The sequence below is a fragment of the Caretta caretta genome, chromosome 7 (assembly GCF_965140235.1).
Source record: "Caretta caretta isolate rCarCar2 chromosome 7, rCarCar1.hap1, whole genome shotgun sequence".
Classification (NCBI taxonomy): domain Eukaryota; kingdom Metazoa; phylum Chordata; order Testudines; family Cheloniidae; genus Caretta; species Caretta caretta.
The window spans coordinates 57,615,116-57,635,830 of NC_134212.1; the positions used below are offsets into that span (position 1 = coordinate 57,615,116).

General features: G+C 44.6%; 1 protein-coding gene across 6 annotated transcripts in view; it reads right to left on the reverse strand.

The window, feature by feature from the left end:
* Positions 1-575: 575 nt before the first annotated feature.
* LOC125640324 (E3 ubiquitin-protein ligase MARCHF8) overlaps positions 576-20,715 on the reverse strand; it is a 197,988-nt gene continuing 177,848 nt past the window's right edge. For 4 of the 6 annotated variants that reach the window (XM_075130723.1, XM_048858788.2, XM_075130725.1 and 1 more), the window contains 9 exons: positions 12,051-12,163; positions 10,342-10,504; positions 9,723-9,872; positions 7,512-7,672; positions 6,476-6,652; positions 5,080-5,221; positions 2,800-2,987; positions 2,016-2,157; positions 576-1,173 (listed from right to left, as the gene is read on the reverse strand). In XM_075130723.1, the coding sequence (XP_074986824.1) occupies positions 992-1,173; positions 2,016-2,157; positions 2,800-2,987; positions 5,080-5,221; positions 6,476-6,652; positions 7,512-7,672; positions 9,723-9,872; positions 10,342-10,504; positions 12,051-12,163 (1,418 nt within the window). In that variant the 3' untranslated portion in view covers positions 576-991. Of the gene's footprint in view, positions 1,174-2,015; positions 2,158-2,345; positions 2,544-2,799; positions 2,988-5,079; positions 5,222-6,475; positions 6,653-7,511; positions 7,673-9,722; positions 9,873-10,341; positions 10,505-12,050; positions 12,164-20,715 lie in introns of those variants that run through there. The other 2 variants (XR_012669326.1, XR_012669327.1) reach the window with 2 other exon arrangements.

The following is a 20,715-nucleotide window of genomic DNA, read 5'->3' on the forward strand; positions in this document are numbered from 1 at the left end:
AATTGGCATCACATTAGCTATCCTCCAGTCATTTGGTGCAGAAGCTGATTTAAATGATAGGCTACAAACCACACTTAGTAGTTCTGCAATTTCACATTTTGAGTTTCTTCAGAACTCTTGGGTGAATGACGTCTGGGCCTGGTGACATATTGCTGTTTAATTTATCAATTTGTTCCAAAACCTCCTCTAATGACACCTCAATCTGAGACAGTTCCTCAGATCTGTCACCTAAAAAGAATGGCTCAGGTTTGGGAATCTCCCTCACATCTTCGGCCTTAAAGAATTAATTTAATTTCTCCGCAATGGCCTTATCATCCCTGAGTGCTCCTTTAGCATCTCGATCATCCAGTGGCCCCACTGGTTGTTTAGCAGGCTGCCTGCTTCTGATGGACTTAAAAACATTTTTGCTACTACTTTTTGAGACTTTGGCTAACTGTTCTTCAAGTTCTTTTTTGGCCTTCCTAATTATAACCCTGGTAAAGGTTGATAAATCAGGCTCAAATTCCGCTCACAAATGAGGTATTGGGGAAAGGCAGTGGATGTCAATGGGATGGATAAAATAGTCTCCAATGCAATTCTTTTTCAGCCTGTTTCAATTACAGCATATTTATTTGTAGGACAAGATGAGGTCTGGGAGATAAAAAAGTCTGCAACCTCCTCAGTGTATTGTACAGGAGTTGGCACATGCCAAGCTAAGCTTCCAAAATGCTACACCGGAAATGAACTACCACACAAATGAACTGAAAGCTTACCCCACTTTTGTCAAAACCAGTCACATCTGAGAACACTGCAGGGTCACTATACCTGGCTGGGGGCCATTACATATTTATTTCTGGTATTACACTTAATTTTGTTAAGTCCCAATTACTTACAAAGCTGGGTTATTTATCTGTCTCTGTTACAGCACAATGAGTTCATTTCTGTATTAATGAATCCAGGACCATAGACAACCAAATTCATTCAAGGTCATTGAGGTGGCTTTTCATGGTCTTTATCGAGGCAAAACACAGAGCTGGTATGGTTTTGGTGCATTTGACCCAAAATTCGTCACTGGAGTTATATCAACGTCCTTGGGTTCAACGAGAGATTTCAAGGTAAAATTCTGCAAAATCGTTGTCAGTAACAAAAATATCTCCATCCGAGCCAGACCCTCTCCCATGCAAATCCGTTTCCCTGCAATGAAAAAGCAATGTTGAGGAAATGCAGGAGATCTTTCTTTGCAACATATGTTAAATATTGTTACAATGAAACCAAACCTCCGGATTAAAGTTAGATGCACAGAGTGATTCAGGGTAATGACATGGAGGATAATGGCCGTCTGCCAGAGTTCGGGAAGGTATGGAAGTGTTTGGGGGCTTTAGAAGCCTCTCACAGATTGTTTTAAAGGCTGAGTTCCATATAAAAAGTGGCCTCTTAAAAATCAATATGTGGAGACCGGTGGGCAGATGTGGGGTTTGAGGAACAGTTAATGCAGGTCCCAAGCCAGTTAATATGTTTATGGGGGGAATGACAGTGGTTCTCGAGTGGAAGGTGGAAGTAACAGGTAGGGAGGTGCAGGCATATGGAGTAGTAGGATGGAGAACAGCAAACAGGGTTTTTTAACAGAGTGACGGGATCTTCATTGATTGGAGTAAAGTTGAGAAGTTAAGCAGTCCCTACTGATCTCTCTCCAGGTGACTATGCAGACGACTTCTGCCCTCTTGCATGTTACTCCCTTCAATTTTACTTTTGCATGCACATTCAATCACAATTTGTCCACTGCAGGCTGACACAGACAGACAAAGGAAGGTGTGAAGTTGTCAGGCAGAGCGGAGTGTGAAGTTGTCAGGCAGAGTGTGTTCAATAAGTTAAAAAAAGACACTGGAGACCAACAGATGCTTCACTGTTGTGAGAGGCTCTGCTTCGTGAACGGCCTGAAAAGTCTCTGCACACTACAGTTTGAGAATTCTGTGTTTACTCAAGACAAAGCTAAGAGAGAATTGTCTGGGCTCTGAAACAAACATGGCTTCTTTTACCTGCAGAAAAAGGCATGAAGAAGTCACTCTTCTTAAAGGCACCATTTTCATCCAAGAAATGTCCCGGGTTAAATTGCTCTGGGTTTGGAAATTCCCTGCTGTCATATAGGACCGATTGCAGGACAGGGATTACAGTGGTGCCCTGAATTAGCAAACATAGATAAAGAGAGTTAAAGTGGACACTGTCCACAGCAGAGAAGCGTCCAGAATTCACTGGGCTGGGTAGTGGGACATGTTTTTCTTTCCTTCATTTTCCTGCATCCCCTGGAACCAGAACCAGAAATATTAAAATTCCATGAGAAAAGGGAACCTCACCAAATGGGAGCCCACCTTCAACAAGGAGATCCTGGAATCTTATGAGAAAGGCTCCTCGCATTAGACTGCCAGCCCGATTTCTACATCTAAGAGATTTGGAAAAGTCTGGTTAAGATCCAGAAGTGTTAGGTGCATCTCTCAGCTGCTGTTTGGAAGCATTTGACATTCCTTGGTCTTCATAATTTAGTCATTGCACCAATGGTTTCCACATCACTATTTATAAGAAATAAAATGTATTATTATTATTATTATCATCATCATTTTATTAAAGCTAAAAAGTCCTATACAACTCCCACTAACTCAATTAGCAACCTAGAACATGGTCACTGTGAGTTGTGGTGCACATTAACACGTCAGCAGGACTAAATCTTGGTGGAGAGATGAAACCAGCTCAGAAACTGACCTCCCAAAAGAGGCTCCAAAAAGAGGGAAAGCTTTGCACAGCCTGCTTGAAACGTTGAGAACTAACCTTGGGGATAACATATTGTCTGAAATGAGTGTCTCTGGTCACTGCATGTGGGACACCCATCGGGGCAAGGTTAATGAATCTCTGCATCTCATGTATCACAGCATCTGTGTAGGGCATCTGGCTTCGGTCCGCCATGCAGGGGCTTCGGCTTCGGCCAATCACACGGTCAATCTCTTCATGAACTTTTGCTGTCATCAAATGAACAAGGTTAACAATAAAGCTAAAGAACAAGATTCCCATAATTTTGCCCCCATTCTGTCACACAGTCAGAAATATACACGTCTCAGCAGATACATGTTGGGAATATAACAAGTTATAACAATATAACAGTTAGTTTTGGGTTACTGAAACTATTGTACGTGGTATCTAGGATAAAGTGCCAAAAATGTAATTATTAGGGCAGTGATATGGCTCATGCCTGGTTGTGTACTAAAAGAGTATGCAGTGTGATGTTATTGCCAGAGCATATAACTAACTGCTACGCAAGAGACTGAGGCCTAAAATTTCCCCCCATCAAAGTCAATCATCCACATGACCTTGGAGGAAGCCCATGAGATTGGAATTAGCACTGGATATTAGCTGGGTGTTGATAAATCTCTAACACTTGCCTTTATTTGAGGGGAGGGTGTAGCACTCTGTATCTGAAAGCAGCACCCTGGAACCCCCATATCCACTCCTGTCATATGATTATGATATATTTCATACACAGCATGCCATGTAAGATATTATATGAAAGGTCATGATCTGCTGAAACCCACTGTTCTGTCCAAATATGTATATCATTAGTGAGTATGAAGTTAGGAGATTTTGCTCTATGGTTGTTACTGAAATATGTTGTACACTTGAGAGTTGGCAACTGCCAGTTCTCCAGTGACAACAAAGGAGGGGATCCACTCCCAGGAGGGTGTTAAACTACCATTAATCAGCGAGGGACTTTTAAACAAGGGATTTACAGTGCTGTAAGAGAGCTGCACAAGCATCACACAATGGGGGATTGCTCCACTCTGTGACTCAGCAAAGCCCACCAGGACATATCTGAGCTAGTGTTTTCCAGGTACATGGACTGCGGATATAAAATAGGGGACAGTGGCTTCATGCCTTTCTCCTCCCCCACCTACACTGGAAGCAAAAACAATGCTGGGAAGACCAAGCCTTGAAACTGGTCCCAGGCTTAAAGGGGAAGCCTATGTGTTAAGGATTGTAACCTACCTGCAACATCCAGTGGGGTGAGAACAGCTTGATCCAAACACTGGACAGTCTAATGAGGTTCAGGATTTAGACTGCGTGCTTACCTTTTATTTTCTTTTGTAACTCTCTCTGACCTTTTGTGCCTACCACTTATAATGACTTAAAATCTATCTTTCTGTAGTTAATAAACCTCTTTTATACTTTACCTAAAACAGTGTGTTTTGGTTAAAGTGCTTGGGAAATCTCAGTTCAGTTTACAAAGGCTAGTTAGTGCATGTCCTCTCCACATCAAGGGAGGGCTGGACTGGGTAATGAACTTACACTGGTCGGGCTTCTGACCACAGCAAGACGGTACAGCTCTGAGGTGCAAGGCTGCGCGTTTGGGAGATTTGCTGGTGCTTTTCTCTGTGTGATTCATGAAAGGCTCAGGGAGCATTCACGCTATGTATCTGCCTGTGGGGCTCCACGTGCTGTTGTACTCAGTGATAACAGCTCACAAAGGGGGTTGCTGCTTGTCACTAGCAAAGCATTATGAAAGACAGCCCAGGCTGGAACGTTAAGGGGGGAACAATGGTACCCCAGTTCCAGGTTGTATGGCGGGAATCCCATCACAGAGGGGGCCATCTGACAGCCCTGGAATGCGAAGGCTCCTGTTACCCATAGACCAGGCACCTTCTTGTCAGTGGCAGCAGAGGTTTCTCCTGCACAAACACATACACTTTCCCCCAGCCCAGTAGCCTTAACTTGGACTGGAGGTGAGAAAGGAATCCAGTCACAATGTCTTACTCAGGCTGAGGACCCTGTGCTGAGACCGCCCCTGAGGAGGCGGAGTAATGCCAGTTGTGGTGGTGCTTTTCAAATGTGGACACCTGTCTATGCAAATTGAAGTAACACACCCATCCCCAAACACCTCTCAGTTTCACATAAACCAGTGAACAGCTTGCACACAGCGCTAATGTGGGTTACGTCCAGCCCCAGCCAGATTTGGTCTGGTGACTTAAGGGACAGGGGTCTGTATCCATTAGAGATCCCTTGAGCCATGTAATCCCCTCATCTCTCCAAAACTTAAAATTGTGTGTGTCCATGGGGTACCTTCTATTTCTGGGTATTTCAGAAGAATCAGGAGTCCATGTCTCAGGGTGAGGCTCGATGTCCCTGTTCCAGCAAAGAATAAATCCATTGTGCTTCCTAACAAGTTATCAGTGTTAAATTCTGACTGGCCATTCTGTCGTTCCTGCAGAGAGAGACTTGTTATAGTTGTTTGATCATTGACTGTAAGTGTGGGATCTATTCATACAGGCCCAAAGTCTCTCATCTTCTACCTGCTCTGTGACCCACTCGGCATCTATATAAAAATCCTTACAGAAAATGGGCCACAGCCCTGGAGATTGCAGTAGCACTGCTGGGGTGTTTTGGGTCATTGCTGTGGAAATATATGGCCTTTTCTATTAGAGGCGAATTGGAGCATTACTTTTACCTGGTTAGTTTCCATCTGTATTTTTAACTGTTGTTGATTCCCTTTGCTTTCATATTTTGTTTGAATGGGCAGCAATAATGCCCTTGAAAACTTTGAACCAGAAAGGAAACCAAATGTTTCTAACCAATTTTTAGCCTTCGAGCCAGAAGGATTGAGTCTGATGCACCAAAGAAAGTGAGATCCCCATTGAAAAGGCAGATGCCTGGCTACCTGCTGACCGAGAGGTGCAGTGGTAGAACATCGAAGAGGCTGTTGCTGTAAAATATTGCAGGAGATTAGCAGGTGGGGTTTCCAAAGAAGCTGGTAATAGCTTAGGTCTGTGGGTGTCGGCATAGGAAGCCATTAGAAACTGCTTTCTTCTACTAATCCCACTGATGCTAACACAGGCCAGTAAAAATGCTTCTGTCCACCTTGTAAATAAAACCCTTTCAATGGCTAACCTCCAACAGAGCCAGCCTATACATTGCCAAATGCTGTTGATACCTGCATTGGGTGCTCTGTCCTTTTAAGACATGTATACACTGCAATAAAAGACCCACGGCTGGCCTGGGTCAGCTGACTTGGGCTTGTGGGGATCGGGTTGAGGGTTGCTATAATATTGCAGTGTAGACATATGGGCTAGGGCTGCCGCCCAGGCTCTGAGGCCCACAAAGAAGGAACAATCCCAGAGCTTGGGCTGCAGGCCAAGCACCAACATCTACACTGCAATTTTATAACCCTTCAGCCTGAGCCCTTCAAGCCCAAGTCAGCTGACCTTGGCCAGCCATGGCTGTGCTGTGGGTCTTTCATTGCAGTGTGCACATAAGCTTAGATTTGTCTTACTCACTGGTGTAGTCCCACTGGCATCACCGGCACTACTCACACAAATGAGGTGAGCAGGGCTTGCCTTTCAGAATGTAAATCCCAGGGGCAGAGACCAGGTCTGCCTTTGGGTCTTGTACAGAGTGATAAATACCCACGATATGTATAACCCACTCCACAGCAAAGGGGAAGGGCGGCTGCCCTACATACCTGTTCCATTTTGATGAGGAAAGCATCAATGAAGTCTCGAGGGCAGCTGAGATCCAGAGACTCTTCGTGCATCTTCACTCTCTCCAGAACAAATCTTTTAAACTCCTCCGAATTTTTAACTAACTGCTGGTGAGGCCCAGGTATATAATCCATGAGAGTTGGGAAAAAATTGTACAGCTAGAATGATGGAAGGAAAAGCACATCTTGGTTTATCTGGACACACCAAATAATCAATTGACCCAACTGACTCAGTTACAGCAGCACAATACAATACTTTTGTGGCACGTTCCTGTGCAAATGCATTCGAAAGAACGTCTCATGCTTCACTAACTCATTCTACTCAATACACACATATTCCTCACAGAAACTGCAGTGACACTCAGTTCTATTCGCTACAATAATCTCCATTATTTCCAACACGAAAGCATCACCAATACAAACGTGCTGTTCTTGAAAATCACACTCAAGTTCCCAAACCTAGCTCAGATTTTCATAGGCAGAAATACAACGTAAAAGATATCTTAGTCGTCCTCAGGTTAGAGTCAAGGGGCCAAATTCTCTGCTGCTGGAACTCCATTGATTTTGACTGAGTTCAACTGTTGTGCATTTGGTGAGATTTTCAGCAATGGGATGTGTGGGTGGCTGTGTACTAGAAACGAAAAGGAGTTTGCTTTGCAGGTGAGGAATGTGACCACATTCAGGTATCCCATTGTGAATATACCAAGGCATGTGAATTGCAATGATTTGGATGCTAATGTTTTAATTGGCAGTTTCCTTGATTTTTACCAAGAGTGTTGAAAGGGAAAGTCCTTGAGCAAACGTAATTCTGAGGAAATGAAGTGGTTTGTGTGCGAATTTAAATAATCCTTAGAAACAAGTTTGAGGCTGGGATTGGTAATAGCTGCCTCCTTATGAGGAGAACAGGAACATTATGGGAACGAAATAATTATTTAAGGAAAAGTAACAGTGAAAGAAAGAAAGATCTATCCCTTCCCTCATTACAAAGGAGAAGAGTGGAAAAAACCACTGAACACACCTGTCCCAGGAAAGAGCGGAAGAGTTCATTGTTTTCCTCTGTGAGATTAATGAATGCCAGAAACTTCTGATCTTCATAGTCAAACCGGTTCCCAAAGACAATGGAGCAGATGATGTTGGAGACAGCATGGGTGAGAGGGATGGTTGGGTCAAAGGGTCGCTCTGCAACAAAACCAAACCAGCGTCCAATTTTTAATTCAGTATTTTCACCTACAGCATCACATCCATTGATGTTACTGGGAAGTTCTGGATGTCCTGGCCCCAGACCGAGAGTGCAGTCCCGAATATTCATTGGGGAGGGTGAGTTCTGGTGTCACAGTTCCAGGGTGAGCTGGGCTTTAGACCCCTCTCAGCCCCTCTCCAGACCCCACCTCAGGTGACAGGCTGAGTTCCTGCCCTGCTCTGAATGGGAGGAACCCCGCAGTCTAACCACCCTTGGACTGGATAGCTGAGCGGCAGACTTGCTACTTCCCAACTATATTAGCATGACAGGCTGCTCCCTGTTGGATGCTAGTTTCTCTCTGGGAAGACAATACTTTGCCAATTAACTGAAGCTAAGCTGGGGCTGTTCTCAAACTAACAGCTTCTCCATTATTACCAGTGGCATTCTCTCTGATCATACTTATCTTTGCCATTATTTTATTTCCTCTTGCTGTTCCCCTTTCAGCCTCCTTTTTGCTTAATTCTGTACAGTCAGGCAGGATAATATTACACAGGTAAACTGAGGCGCACAAGGTATTTATGAAAAATAACACTGATATTTCCCTCATTCTCCACCTAGGGCTTCCCCAATGCTATCGCTGTAAATTTATATTAAATAATTATCCCCATTTTGCTGGGAATCAGTTTTCACACTGTCTCCTTTGGTGCTCTCTGTCTGACACACTCTGGTCTGACCAGGGACCATCAGTCCCTCTCCGAGTGAGGCCTGCCTGTCTGCCGCGGGCTCTTTACACAGGCCTGACAGACAGTATCCCATTCAGAACAGGATCCTGCATTCAGAGGACTCTGCCTGAGCCATTGCTTGTAGCATCGTCACAAACTCCTGTAATGCAGCAGGGCCTATGCAGTATTCAAGGGAATTGTCTACAAGATTTCACCCCTCTGACTTGAGACCACATTGCACAGAGAAAACATCCAGAAGCAGCATTTTCTCCATGCAGTGTGTTCTCGCCTCACAGCAGACTCCTGCTCCTGGCCCTCACCCAGGCAGATTTCTTTTGGGTCATTATCTACAGGAGCAGCTGCCCTTGGCTCAGGATGCACACGTGGCAACAGCAGTAAAGTGGCTCTCCCTTGTTTCTGAATCACGGGTGGGGAAGGTTCTCCGTGTATTCTCCTCTCATACACACAATTCACTGAGACGGACAGTCAACTTCATTTTAGCCCTTAATGGCGTACTGTATATTGCAAGAGGTGGGATGGTCTTGTGGTTAAGGCAGTGGCCTGGGTCTCAGGAAATCTGGATACAATTCCCAGCTCTGCCACAAACTTCCAGGTGTGACCTCGAGCAAGTCGCTTAATCTCTCTGTGTTTCAGTTCCCCATCTCTAAAAGAGAGAAAATAATTCTTCCTTTCTCCACTTTTTCTTCGTCATGTGTATTTAATATGTACGTTGCTTGGGGCAGGGACTGTCTCAAACTGTTTGTTAGCACAACCCATAGGCGAAGGAGCCCCAGTCTTGGCTGGGACCTCTAGAAACTAATAGAACATAAATAAATAAATAAATAATAAAATCATCATCATCTCTTAGGAAGCACTGTAAATTTACACAGTGATTTCAAACTTTCCTCGGGAGACCATCCCCATGCAATGTAGGAGTCAGACGCGTATCAGACATCTAGCAGAGAAGAAAATCAGAATAAGCAAGCTGTAGGCCTCAGTGTCTTATTAGCCCAACACACGGAAGATAAACTAATCCACTCTAACATGGTTCACTGTGTTAGCTTCTGCCTACTCTGGACAAACATTTTCCATTTGCCCATTGGCCACAGATCAGAGGGTCGAAAACATGGGAAATAACAGCCAGGAAAGGTCATCTCGGGAACTTTTCTCACATATTTTTCCTTTATATTAAACATAGGTTGTTATATGTGCAGCTAATGGCTTGAGTTATAAGGTGTTTGAACCAAAGTTAAGATCACAAAATAAAGGAAGACAGGAGTCTTTAGCTGACTCCTCAGTTTCCGAATTACAAGCAGCAATTCCCCACCGTATGTTTTTTTGAGCCTTTCCACCAGAAAACAGGCTTCCTCCTGGATCCGTTCCTCAATGCTTTTCTTCCCCATCCCAAAGTTTCTGAGCGTGGTGAGGGCAAATCGGCGAAGCTGCTTCCACCGCTCCCCATTGCTGAATATAATGCCTGGAAAAGGGAGGAGAATAGGAAAGATGGGTGGGGGCAGACTCAATTTGCTAAATTTCTAACCTAGGGAAACATGGGTCATTGAAAGGTTCAACGTCAAGGCAAACATTATTGTATTTGTGTTCTACTGGAGACCCTGGATTACATTTTTTCTGTATGAAACTCAAAATCCCACACGTTAATCTCATTGCTGTTTATAGCAATTATGAACAAGAAAAATAATTCCATTGATTGCCATGCGCAATGGCTATATTTTGTTCTCTAACACAGTGTAAACTGTCACAGTAATTAGAGCAAAGTACATATACTGGTACCATGTAAAAATAAGAAATACACTGGACATGAATAAGTGGCTATAGTGAGTATCCCTCAAAGAGCAGGACTAAATGAAACACCAACAGTCTTCTCAGTCGTGTTCTCCACATACAGAGAACATCAGCGCTACATGCTGAAGTTGTTAGCAATGTACCTGCTCCTTTGGCAAGCTTGTCAACCAGTGCTAGTTTTCCTCTTCCACTGAACTCATCCCCTTGATCAATCAGAGCTTCCTTCACAGCCTCCTGTCCATACAGCACCACAACCCGCTGTGAGCCTAAGCGTATTGTGAAAACCGGGCCGTACTTTGCACTGAGCTGTAAAAGATTAACACAAAGGACCAATACGTTTTTACTAAATCCACTTAAGAATAAGAAGGAGAGTGGATCTAATTACAAACTGATGGAAGAGCTCTCCTGCCACCAAGGACTACACTCAAAAAGGGATATAAACACCTAGATGAAAAATGTTGCTCCTCAAAACCCTCAGCTAATCCTCTAGGCCAGCAGTTCTCAAAGTCATTTGATCGCGCCCCCCTTCTTTGTGTCTGTAGTCATTTACGGCCACCCCCACCCCACAAGTACATATACCGCCCCCCAGCTCTGAAGGCGAAGCAGAGCAGCAGAAGCTGCTGGCTCGGTGCCCAGCTCTGAAGGCAGCACCATGCCAGAAGCAGCACAGAAGTAAGGGTGGCAATGTGAAGTGACATTCATCAATATAGTCCCTAAGACTTAGCACCACATTGGCACCCTTACTTCTGCGCTGCTACTGTCACCCCAGAGCTAACAGCCAGAACCCCACCTCTTCCCAGTGAGGGATTGGCAGTGGGGCAGGAAGGAGACCCCAAGCCCTGGTGGCAGAGCTCTGGCTGTCAGCCCCGGTGGCGGAGTTCTATCTGTCCCCTTTATCCTTGCCTCCAGGGTGTGCAGGACCCTTTGGCACGAGCCCAGCCACCCAAGACTGACAGCCAGAGCTCTTTAAAAAACAAAACAAACAAAAAAAACCCCACCCAACTCACACCTCCTTTGACCCATTCCCATGCCTCCCTTGTGTGGTCCGCCACATGGTTTGAGAACCACAACTTAGTGGGAATGGTACTCACCTAGGATGTGGGAGAGCTGGGTTTAATTCCCCCCCATACCTGATGTAAAGAAGGGATCAAACTGGGTCTCTCCTCTCTTTGGAGAATGCCCTAAACCACCACGCTGTGGGTCATTCTGGAAAGGGGCTCTCTGTCTTTCCCGTTGAAGCCATTCCATTGCATATAAATAACTGAATAGTCATTGGGAAAGAAACTTGGGTCTCCCACATCCTGGGTGAGCGACCTAACCACAAGGATACAGAGTTAGTCTCATTCTCTCTGTAGCCCAATGACTATGTTAACTTGACAGAATACAGCAACAGTGTAGGCCTTACCCTTGTTCTGCGAAGAAGGCAAGTATCATTAGATCAGTTTTACAAGTGGGAAACATACAAAGAACTTCAGTGGTTTCCCCAGGCACACACATGGAATCATTTGCAGAGCTGGGACCAGAACCAAAGCCTGCTGTCTGCCAGTTTACTGCTTAACCCACCAGACCACACTCCCCACTGCAGGATAACCTGTACAGGCTGCAGCACAACTGAGAGGGCATAGTCTGGTTTACCTGTGAATAAGACACATTATCATAAAAATAACACATTGACAGGAACAGGTTGTATCTAGCATTCAAGATTAAATATTTCTGTGGAAAAAATATTCAACCTTAAACATGAGTAGTTGAGCCACTGCGCAAACCCCAGAAATTTCAGAGTTCTCTTTCCACAGTCTCTGCTTAAAACCCACCTGAGCCAAAGCCCTGGTTAAGGAGAAAGCCCCCTTACCTCATGTATAGACTGGGGCAAGTTCCTCATATTCAGCTGCAGCGTGTTCCCTATGATGGGAAAAGCAACAGGGCCAGGTGGCAGCTTCCCATTTCCAGACACCTTTCTCCATGCTGAAAGGAAAAGAAGGCAAGAGACACAAATCACCAGGAAAACACTTGTTGCTCCCAGAGGTTCCATTGCAGAGTGTAACAATTATTCCAGGTTCTGGCAGGGGGTTACTTTATACTTCAGCTTTTAGATATTGTATGGTGCAAAATTCCAATTGCAAGTGCATGCAATTAGCCAATAGGGTCTTAGTTCTTCTGGGTCAACAACACTAAGTATGGTCTAAAAAAGGTTACTGGACAACTCCTTTGAATCTTTGTTTGCATATCATCTGTGTTTGCCCCTTGTGTACTCGCTGACAGAGCACAAAAATTAATCATTAAGTGAATCCCTCTAAGTCATGTGACTGTTGTACCCGACCCCGAGAGGCTTGGTGCCAGCTGGAACACTACATACATACAGTGGTGATTGCCTTTCGTGCTGTTATACGGGCTTTAGACTAAGGCTGGATGAACAGCATACAGTTGAGATAAGTTGGGCTGGTTCGCACCTCCTCCCCTCTTCCCTGCCAGCCCCTCTATGAGCTGGCCTTTCCCCTTGTTGCCCCCCACCCTCATGCCCACTGGATAACCTGAGGCACAGGTGTGAAGACTGAAGAGTCTAACGTGCCACTGCCTGAGACAGGTGCTAAGTGCCCAGGTGAAGAAACCTGCAACCGCCAGAAGGAGGGGCAGGAGCTGTCACCACCAGGGTCCTTTTCCTGGGGGAGGGCCAGGAGCAGCCCCACAGCACCCCTTGCAGCCCAGGACAGAGAGAATAAAGCCCAGCATTGCCACAGGGCCTGCAGCAGCAGCCACGGAAAGGTGAGTCCACCAGAGCCCTGGATGTGAGACACCTGCCCCCCTCCCCGTGTTAACCCCAGCTCTGTGGGAGATATTTTCCCACTATCACTGTCCTTTCTGGGTCTCCACCAGCGAGGGCTACTTTAATTTCCTAAGTAATCTCTCCTGGGTGAAATTCACCCCTACTCTAGCTGGCTGGGTGTTCAGATGTGCCCACCATGGTTATGTTGAGTGCAGAGGAGGGTGGGGTGCCACCAGTGGTGGACAGAACTTGAGAGAAACCCTTCTCCCAGGAATTCAAGGGGCTGGTTTTGGCCTCTAAAGGCCGAGGTGGTAACACAAGAGTCCCGCCTTTCTCCCTCACTATTCACCTGTGGCTTAGGTCAATGGAGGCTCTGCCTGAAATGCCATAATATAACTGGGATGGCCTGACAAGGGCCTTCTCTGCGCACCTTTTACTGTCCCAAATGAAGGGACTTCCCTTGGGATACAATTCCACCGTCTTTTCAGAATTGTTGCATGAGATTCAGCCAAAATTTTACTGGGCTCTATTTCTTCTCATGGTTAATCAAGAGCTGCACTCTCTCCTTGATGGTTAACCCTTCAGTTATTTGTAAATCAACATACTAGATTCATCATAATACACAACACAAATAAAGATGGTTACAATAAAGGGAGAGGAGGGGAAACAATATACCTTCGTTAATCACACACCTGTAAAAAGTCAGCCCAACTTGCTTTGAATTTTTCAGGCATTCTGTTTCTGCCACAGGCCAGTCATTCGTTAGCTACGAGGTCTACCATATCACCGAGTCAGACACCAATATTTGGCTAGGATTAACCTTTCCATTTTTGCAGGATTAATTTTTAGCAACCAAAGCTGCACATTGGAACCACACCAGGTATCAGGAATATATTCAAGAATGAAACTTGAGGGGGAGGGCTCCAAGTTAGCATCCAATATCAAATTGATCCTTTGGCCCACCTCATACCAGAAATACTTGATACAGTGGCACTCCCAAAATATATGAGTGAACACCAAGGGAGTTACATTTCCAACAGCGGTCAGCGTTTGTGAGAGACATTACCATTAGCCTATTTGGGGACCAGTACATGCAAAAAAGTGACTTTTGGTGAATAAACTGTAGTCTCAGGGCTATAGTTGCTTTTTTAACATTAGATACAATTGTATTCCATTGGATTGGATTGTCATGTATCCAAATATTTATTCCAAGCAACTCTCAAATTATCAATCATTGGCAGAGATTTTGGGGCCAGAAAATCATAAAAGGATACCACTGGCCAAGTAAATCCAGGAAGTTTCCTCCAAAATAACAAAAAAATTGGAGGTTCTGGAGCTCCCAAGGCATTCAATCCAAATACATTTGTAAGTAAATGTTTTAACTGGAGATCTTTCCATGCTCCAGAGCAGGGCAAGCGAAATTGCTGCTGAAGATCTATACATGGTTTAAACTTATCATTGTGAATTAGGGGCTGCCAAGCTGTCCTGCAGTAGCTCAAGAGTGTGAGTACCAACCTCAGGGCAGGCTGTTAAGAACTAGGGCAGAAATCCCAAATTGACAGAGTTCTCCAACCAAGCATAAACTCCTCAGGCACTGTAACAGCCTAACCATGGAGTCACAGACAGTCCCTTGGGGTATGCCAATCTATATGGTCACCAAGGTAAGCTTGCCTTTGTGATAGATGGTCCCTCACAACAAGGGACCAGTTAGTTAGGACCACAAGGACCAGTTAGTTACCCTGGATCAGCTGCACCTTTGATCTCACACCAAAGACAACACTTGCAGCCAATCCTCTAATAAGTGATCTAAAGATTTATTAGCTAAGAAAAGGAAATGAGAGTTATTTACAAGGTTAAAGCAGGTAAACATACACACGAGTTACAGTAGTCTTAAGTTTCAAAGTAATAGAAGCTTGTACAATAAGGAAGCTCTATAGGTCTCTTAGAGCTAACCCAGGCTAAGCACTGGGGATCATTTGCTTGTGTTTAGTAATCCTTGCCCCTCAGAGTCCAAGCGGGATAAAGATACAGTTTCTCCTTGTCAGATATTTTTAGACTTGTGTCCTCTGATGTTCCACTACGGTCCGCCTGGTGTTGATGGACTTTCTTGGTCAGGCAGGAGAGTTAAGGCAATAGGAAATAAATTGAAAATAGCCCTTTAAGCCTTCAACCCGAATGAAAGAGAAAAAAAAGAAAAGAAAAGCAACTATCATATCAGTATCAACTCGTACCCATCAACATCTTTAGAGCAGCCATATCAGATATCAGAGAGTAGTACATAAATTCCATATGGTTGGATCATTCCATAGGGATCTCCTCTTGTAAGGTAAGTGTGCAGATTTTTGAGGTATTTTTCTGTTTGAAGGGAACTAATTGACACTATCTTCTTGCCATTCTTAACATGGAGCGTTGCTGGGTATTTAATAAAATATTTCAAGTCCATCTTTCTGGCCAATTGTTTGCTTGGTTAAAAGCAGCCTTCATTGCAACCACATCATGGGCATAATCTTGAAAGTGTAGTACTCTCATTGCTGGTTCTCCTGATAGGTGGGTGAGGTCAGCTTTTACTGGTAGAAGGCATAAGCTTTCGAGCTACACAGGGCTCTTCCTCAGGCCCAGGGAAGGAAGTGGAGTCTGGGGGCTGTGCAGAAGAAGCCTGGCTTCTCATTGATCCACTGGACTGCTTCAGTAGCTCGCTCCATGCAGGAATCTCCCTACTGTCCCAAGTATGGGTTTCTACTGTCTAGTTCAGGGGTTCTCAAACTGGCGGTCATGACCGCTCATGGGGGTCATGAGCTGTCAGCCCCATGTGGCTGATAGCCCTGAGCCCCCATTAAATTACCCCCTCTCCTGCTTTTCATTTATGGGGTGGGGGAGAACAGTCAAAGGCTTACTGTGTGAAAGGGGTCACCAATACAAAAAGTTTGAAACCACTGGTCTAGCTCCTTCTGTCCTCACCCCCAACCCAACTTGCAGCATGCTGGCAATGGGGTCAGAGGACTCTGGCAGCCATCTTAGACCTCAAGAGATCAAACACCATGAATCAGACACCCAAAACCCACGAGTTTGACACTAAAACTCATGAGATTTTTCTAACAGCTTATACTGTGGGGTGGGTTTTCTGTCTGTCTATTAATTGTTGAATTGCCCCTATCCCTCCCCAGTGTGTGTGTGTCCATCACAATCAGTGTTGGGGTGAGGTGATTTTGGCCCTCGCTGCAGGAGCACTCACCCCACTTCTGCCTTGCCCCTGCTCAGCAATTAATTCTGCCCCTGCTGGGGGGAGGGGCTGGGACAGATTTGGGTTCAGACCCATCATCCATTGCATTTGGGAGGCAGTTGGTACATTCCCTGCCTCTCGGCTGGTGACTCAGCTCCGCTCCCTCTTTGCTCGGCTCCTGCACTGCTCTCCCCTCTGTGCACTCTCACAGTGCTGGGATGGGGCTCAGTATTGCCAGGGCCTGGGGAGATGCCAGGCTCAGACAATCACTACTCATCATCCAACCACCATCCAGTATCCAACCATCGTCCAATCACTGCCCATCATGCAACCATTAGCCCAGCCTCCAGAGATCTGGTGAAGGCTTCAGGAACAAACCAACATACGGAAGGAGAGAGCAGGGGTGCTGGAACCATTTTTATAGTGGTGGTGCTGAGAGCCATTGAACCAAACTATAAACCCTGTATAGTATGGAAACCACTTCAAGCCAGGGGGTTCTGCAGCACCCCTAGTTTCAACACCTATGGGAGAAAGAGAGCCTCTGCAACTCCCCAGCCCATCCTATGCATCACACCAGGATCTCCACAGTACTGCATGCTGCAGCCCTACCCTGACATGCTTCGCTTACCTCCAAATGCCCCACCACTGGGGGGAGCAGGCTGGGGGCTTCGTCAGGCCTTTCCCTCCTCTCCCCTTCCCCGTGGTGCTTTGGGTGGAGGTAGGCAGGAGCCTAAGCTGTTTTTGCAGGAAACAGCTTAGGTGACTAAGCTGTCTGACTCCAGGAGAAGGGTCACTGGCAGTGGATCGAAAGCAGAAACAGGTGCGCTTCATTGCGGGTAATACCGCCTGGAAAAGGGAGGTGAACAGGAATGAAAGGAGGGAGGCTCAGACGCCGTTTGCCTAATTTCAAGCCCACCCAAATATTGTTGATTCAAAGATTCAACTTGATCTCAAACTTCATTGTACTGATGTTCTTTTTGGGTGAGCACATAATGCTTTATGGGAATATGCTTATGCATGTATATAGGACATAACTGGAATATGTTTTATGCTACATATGCCATGTAACATATCTCTGTAAAGGTTATGATCTACTGAATATATTTATCCTATTTGTATGCATGTATCAATTTTATATTCGGAGTTATGAATATTGACTATGTACTTGTTTAATTTTAATTAGCCTCAGTGAAGCAGTTGGTCAGCTTCCTGAGAAAAGACTATTCTCAGTAAGTGCCCAATCAAGAAACACTTAAGCTAACAATGAACTTGGAGACACCAATCCACATCTGAGCTTTCCCTGGAATGTGGCCTGACTGGTAAGGAACTCAGTCATGCATGGACATGTGACTTGCCCATGTGACTCCAAAACTCCATCTTGGAGCTGGATTTTGCATAGGAGAGAGGAGGGGGTCTCCACCCACAAGAGAAAGTCTATTCAAGCCCCTGGGAGACCCCTCCATTTTGTCTTCAGATGGCTCAAGATATAGCCTCTCCACCCCCAAAGGATACCTGAAAGAGACTGGAACAAAGGACAGTAACCACAGGGGTCGGAGTGATTGCTGGACCCAGACTAGAAGGAGTCTAGTCTGTAAAAGAAGCTTACTGGAACATCTCTGAGGGTGAGATTTTATGTGTAATCACTTTCTTACTGTATTGGGCATAGACCTGCATGTTTTATTTTATTTTGTTTGGTAATTTACTTTGTTCTGTTTGTTATTACTTCAAACCACTTAAATCCTACTTTTTGTATTTAATAAAATAACTTTTTACTTATTAATTAACCCAGAGTATACATTAATACCTGACGGGGGTGGGGGGGGAGGCAAACAGCTGTGGATATTTTTCTAGTAGTGTTATAGAGGGCGAACAATTTATGAGTTTGCCCTGTATAAGCTTTATACAGGGTAAAAAGGATTTATGTGGGCTTTGGACCCCATCGGGAGTGGGCATCTGAGCGTTGGAGATAGGAACACTTCTTAAGCTGTTTTCAGTTAAGCCTGCAGTTTGTGGGACATTGTTCAGACCTGGGTCTATGTTTGAAACAGGCAAGCATGTCTGGCACAACCAGGCAGGGTTCTGAAGTCCCAAGCTGGCAAGGAAAGCAGGGGCAGAAGTAGACTTAGGACATCAGTTGGCAGTCCTAAGGGGGTTTCTGTGATCCAACCCGTCACAATGTACACTGTCGTTACTCTGTTTGCCTGATACGTGGATTTACCATGGCATCCTGCACATTAACCTCAGTGCAGTCACAAAGTGCAAGAAAAATAATTTCACTAGGACTCCATTAGTTACTATGCCTGACCCCACATCGCAGGGGAGTAACCTAGCCTAGGCTAGGGGTTACAAGGGCAGCCTCCTTCTCCTCCAGCTGGTTTGTGCTCAGCTTGCTCTGAGCACACCTAATGGATTGGGCTCCACAGGAAGATAAACAGGGACACACCTAACCTCATCTCATTTGAGGAACACGCTGGGGCATAGGCATGAGTTAGGCAGCAGTGTGTATGCCCAGAGGCAGAGACTTGGGCATGTAGGGGACTTTTACAGCAAAAATTGAAGCCCTGAATGAATTTAAGCACTGACAGCATTAAGTGGCAGCCAAGTGGGGATCTGTACATGGCAGTAGTATCTAAAGCCAAGATTTGTGTATCTGTCCGATAATCCATGCTGTAATTGAGGTTCCACTCCCTGACAGCCGTGTCAGAGAGCTAGAGATAGAGGGTCTGTTTACCACTTTCCTCAGCCCATTTACCAGCTCTTCAGGAGGCGTATGATAAACCTAACTGGATTCACCTACACTTCATTAAATTCCCTTTGAGCCATTTCTAATAATGCATGAAACAGAATTCTCTTACTGATTTGGAGAATTATCAACTTCAGTTTTAATTTACCGAGAGAAGAATATCCCTACCCAAGGCAGACATCAGTCTTACAAAAGGTGTGTTCATTGTGAAAAGCTTTCCAAAAGAGACACACAATGGTAGAAATTATAACTGAATTCATCCAGCATTTTATTCATAGATTCATGAATTCCAAGGCAAAAACGGACCAATTATGATCATCTAATCTGGCCTCCTGCATAACACAGGCCATAAGGACTTCCCTGAATTAATTTCTGTTTGAACATTAACTGCCTTAACATTAAGTATATTACGTCAACGCTATTACCTTTATCTACCAATCTTTTAATCTCATCACATGAAGTTAGTTTGACAGGATCAATTCTACATAAACGTTGATACACATTAATTCTATTACTCTCCTTTTACTCTTTAATAACTGAGTCCTGTATCAGCTGCTCGTGGGCTTTTTATATATTTAAAGTGAATTTAGTAATTTTGTATTAAACTACCATGGGTTCAGCTCCTGTTGCTACAGTTTCAAGCTCAGAGTGCACACTACCTCTGATGTGTTTCTCAAATTTGGAGACTTTAGGAACATACAGTGTCCCACAGATAGTGACCACAGACAATCACAAGTACAGTTATCTGCACCACATTAAAGCACTAAGTAAAAGTTACAATTACCCAGGCATAGATACATCCTACAAAAACACATGCAATGACTAAGACCGTAGACATTCTCACTTTCTCAAAGATATTCTAGGGTCCGATGGATCTCTCAGTAGATGATCATTGGTAGAGGAAGGGTTCCTACTGGGGTTTCCCATGGGGTCTTCCATTGGGGTCATTCCATGGGTCACTTTTACCCAACCAGGGAACCTCTTTTTATATTGTATTATGACCACATCTAACATCTTATGCATATGCATGAGGGTTTCAATTTTCTTTTCCTTATCTGTACTTCTACACCCCATGAATATTGGGGTCCCTCATTTTTCATAGGTTGCTCTTAGTTCCTCTTAGTCTCATTAGCACCTACACACAACATGGACCCTACGGTCAGGACAGGCCTCTCCATCAGGTGTCTCATGATCTTGGACTGTACCTTGCAGTCTATTGCAATCTAGTTTTTTGTAACATTACCTATTGGCACATCCTTTGCATTAATCTTGTGACCTTTCTGGCATAGGGTTATCCCTAGGCAACCCACTCACGTCAGGTGTTCTTAAGCCTATGGCCTAGTACTTAAATCTATTTAGCATACATTGATTATACATGAAATAGCATATGAATTGACCATTGACACCACATAACACAATGATAAATGGATGATAAAATTAACTAATTGACTACATGCTTCACTATCTGGCCTAGGATCAATGTCAGGCTGACAGGTCTATAATTACCTGGGTCAGCCCGTTTACTCTTTTTATTAAATTGGCACAAAATTAATTTTCTTCAGGTCTTCTGGAACTTCGTCAGTGCTCAAAGACTTATTGAAAATCAATATTAACAGTCCAGCAAGTTCCTCAGCTTCTTATTGTCCTGAACTCTGCTGGCCATAGATTTTTCCTTGTGTCCCTTGGCTTTCCTAATGAATATTCTACAATACCTAACTTCCATAAAATGGGAGAGAGAGACAGAGATAGAACCATGTTGGCTTTTTAACCAGTATAGTCTTCTTCCTGGA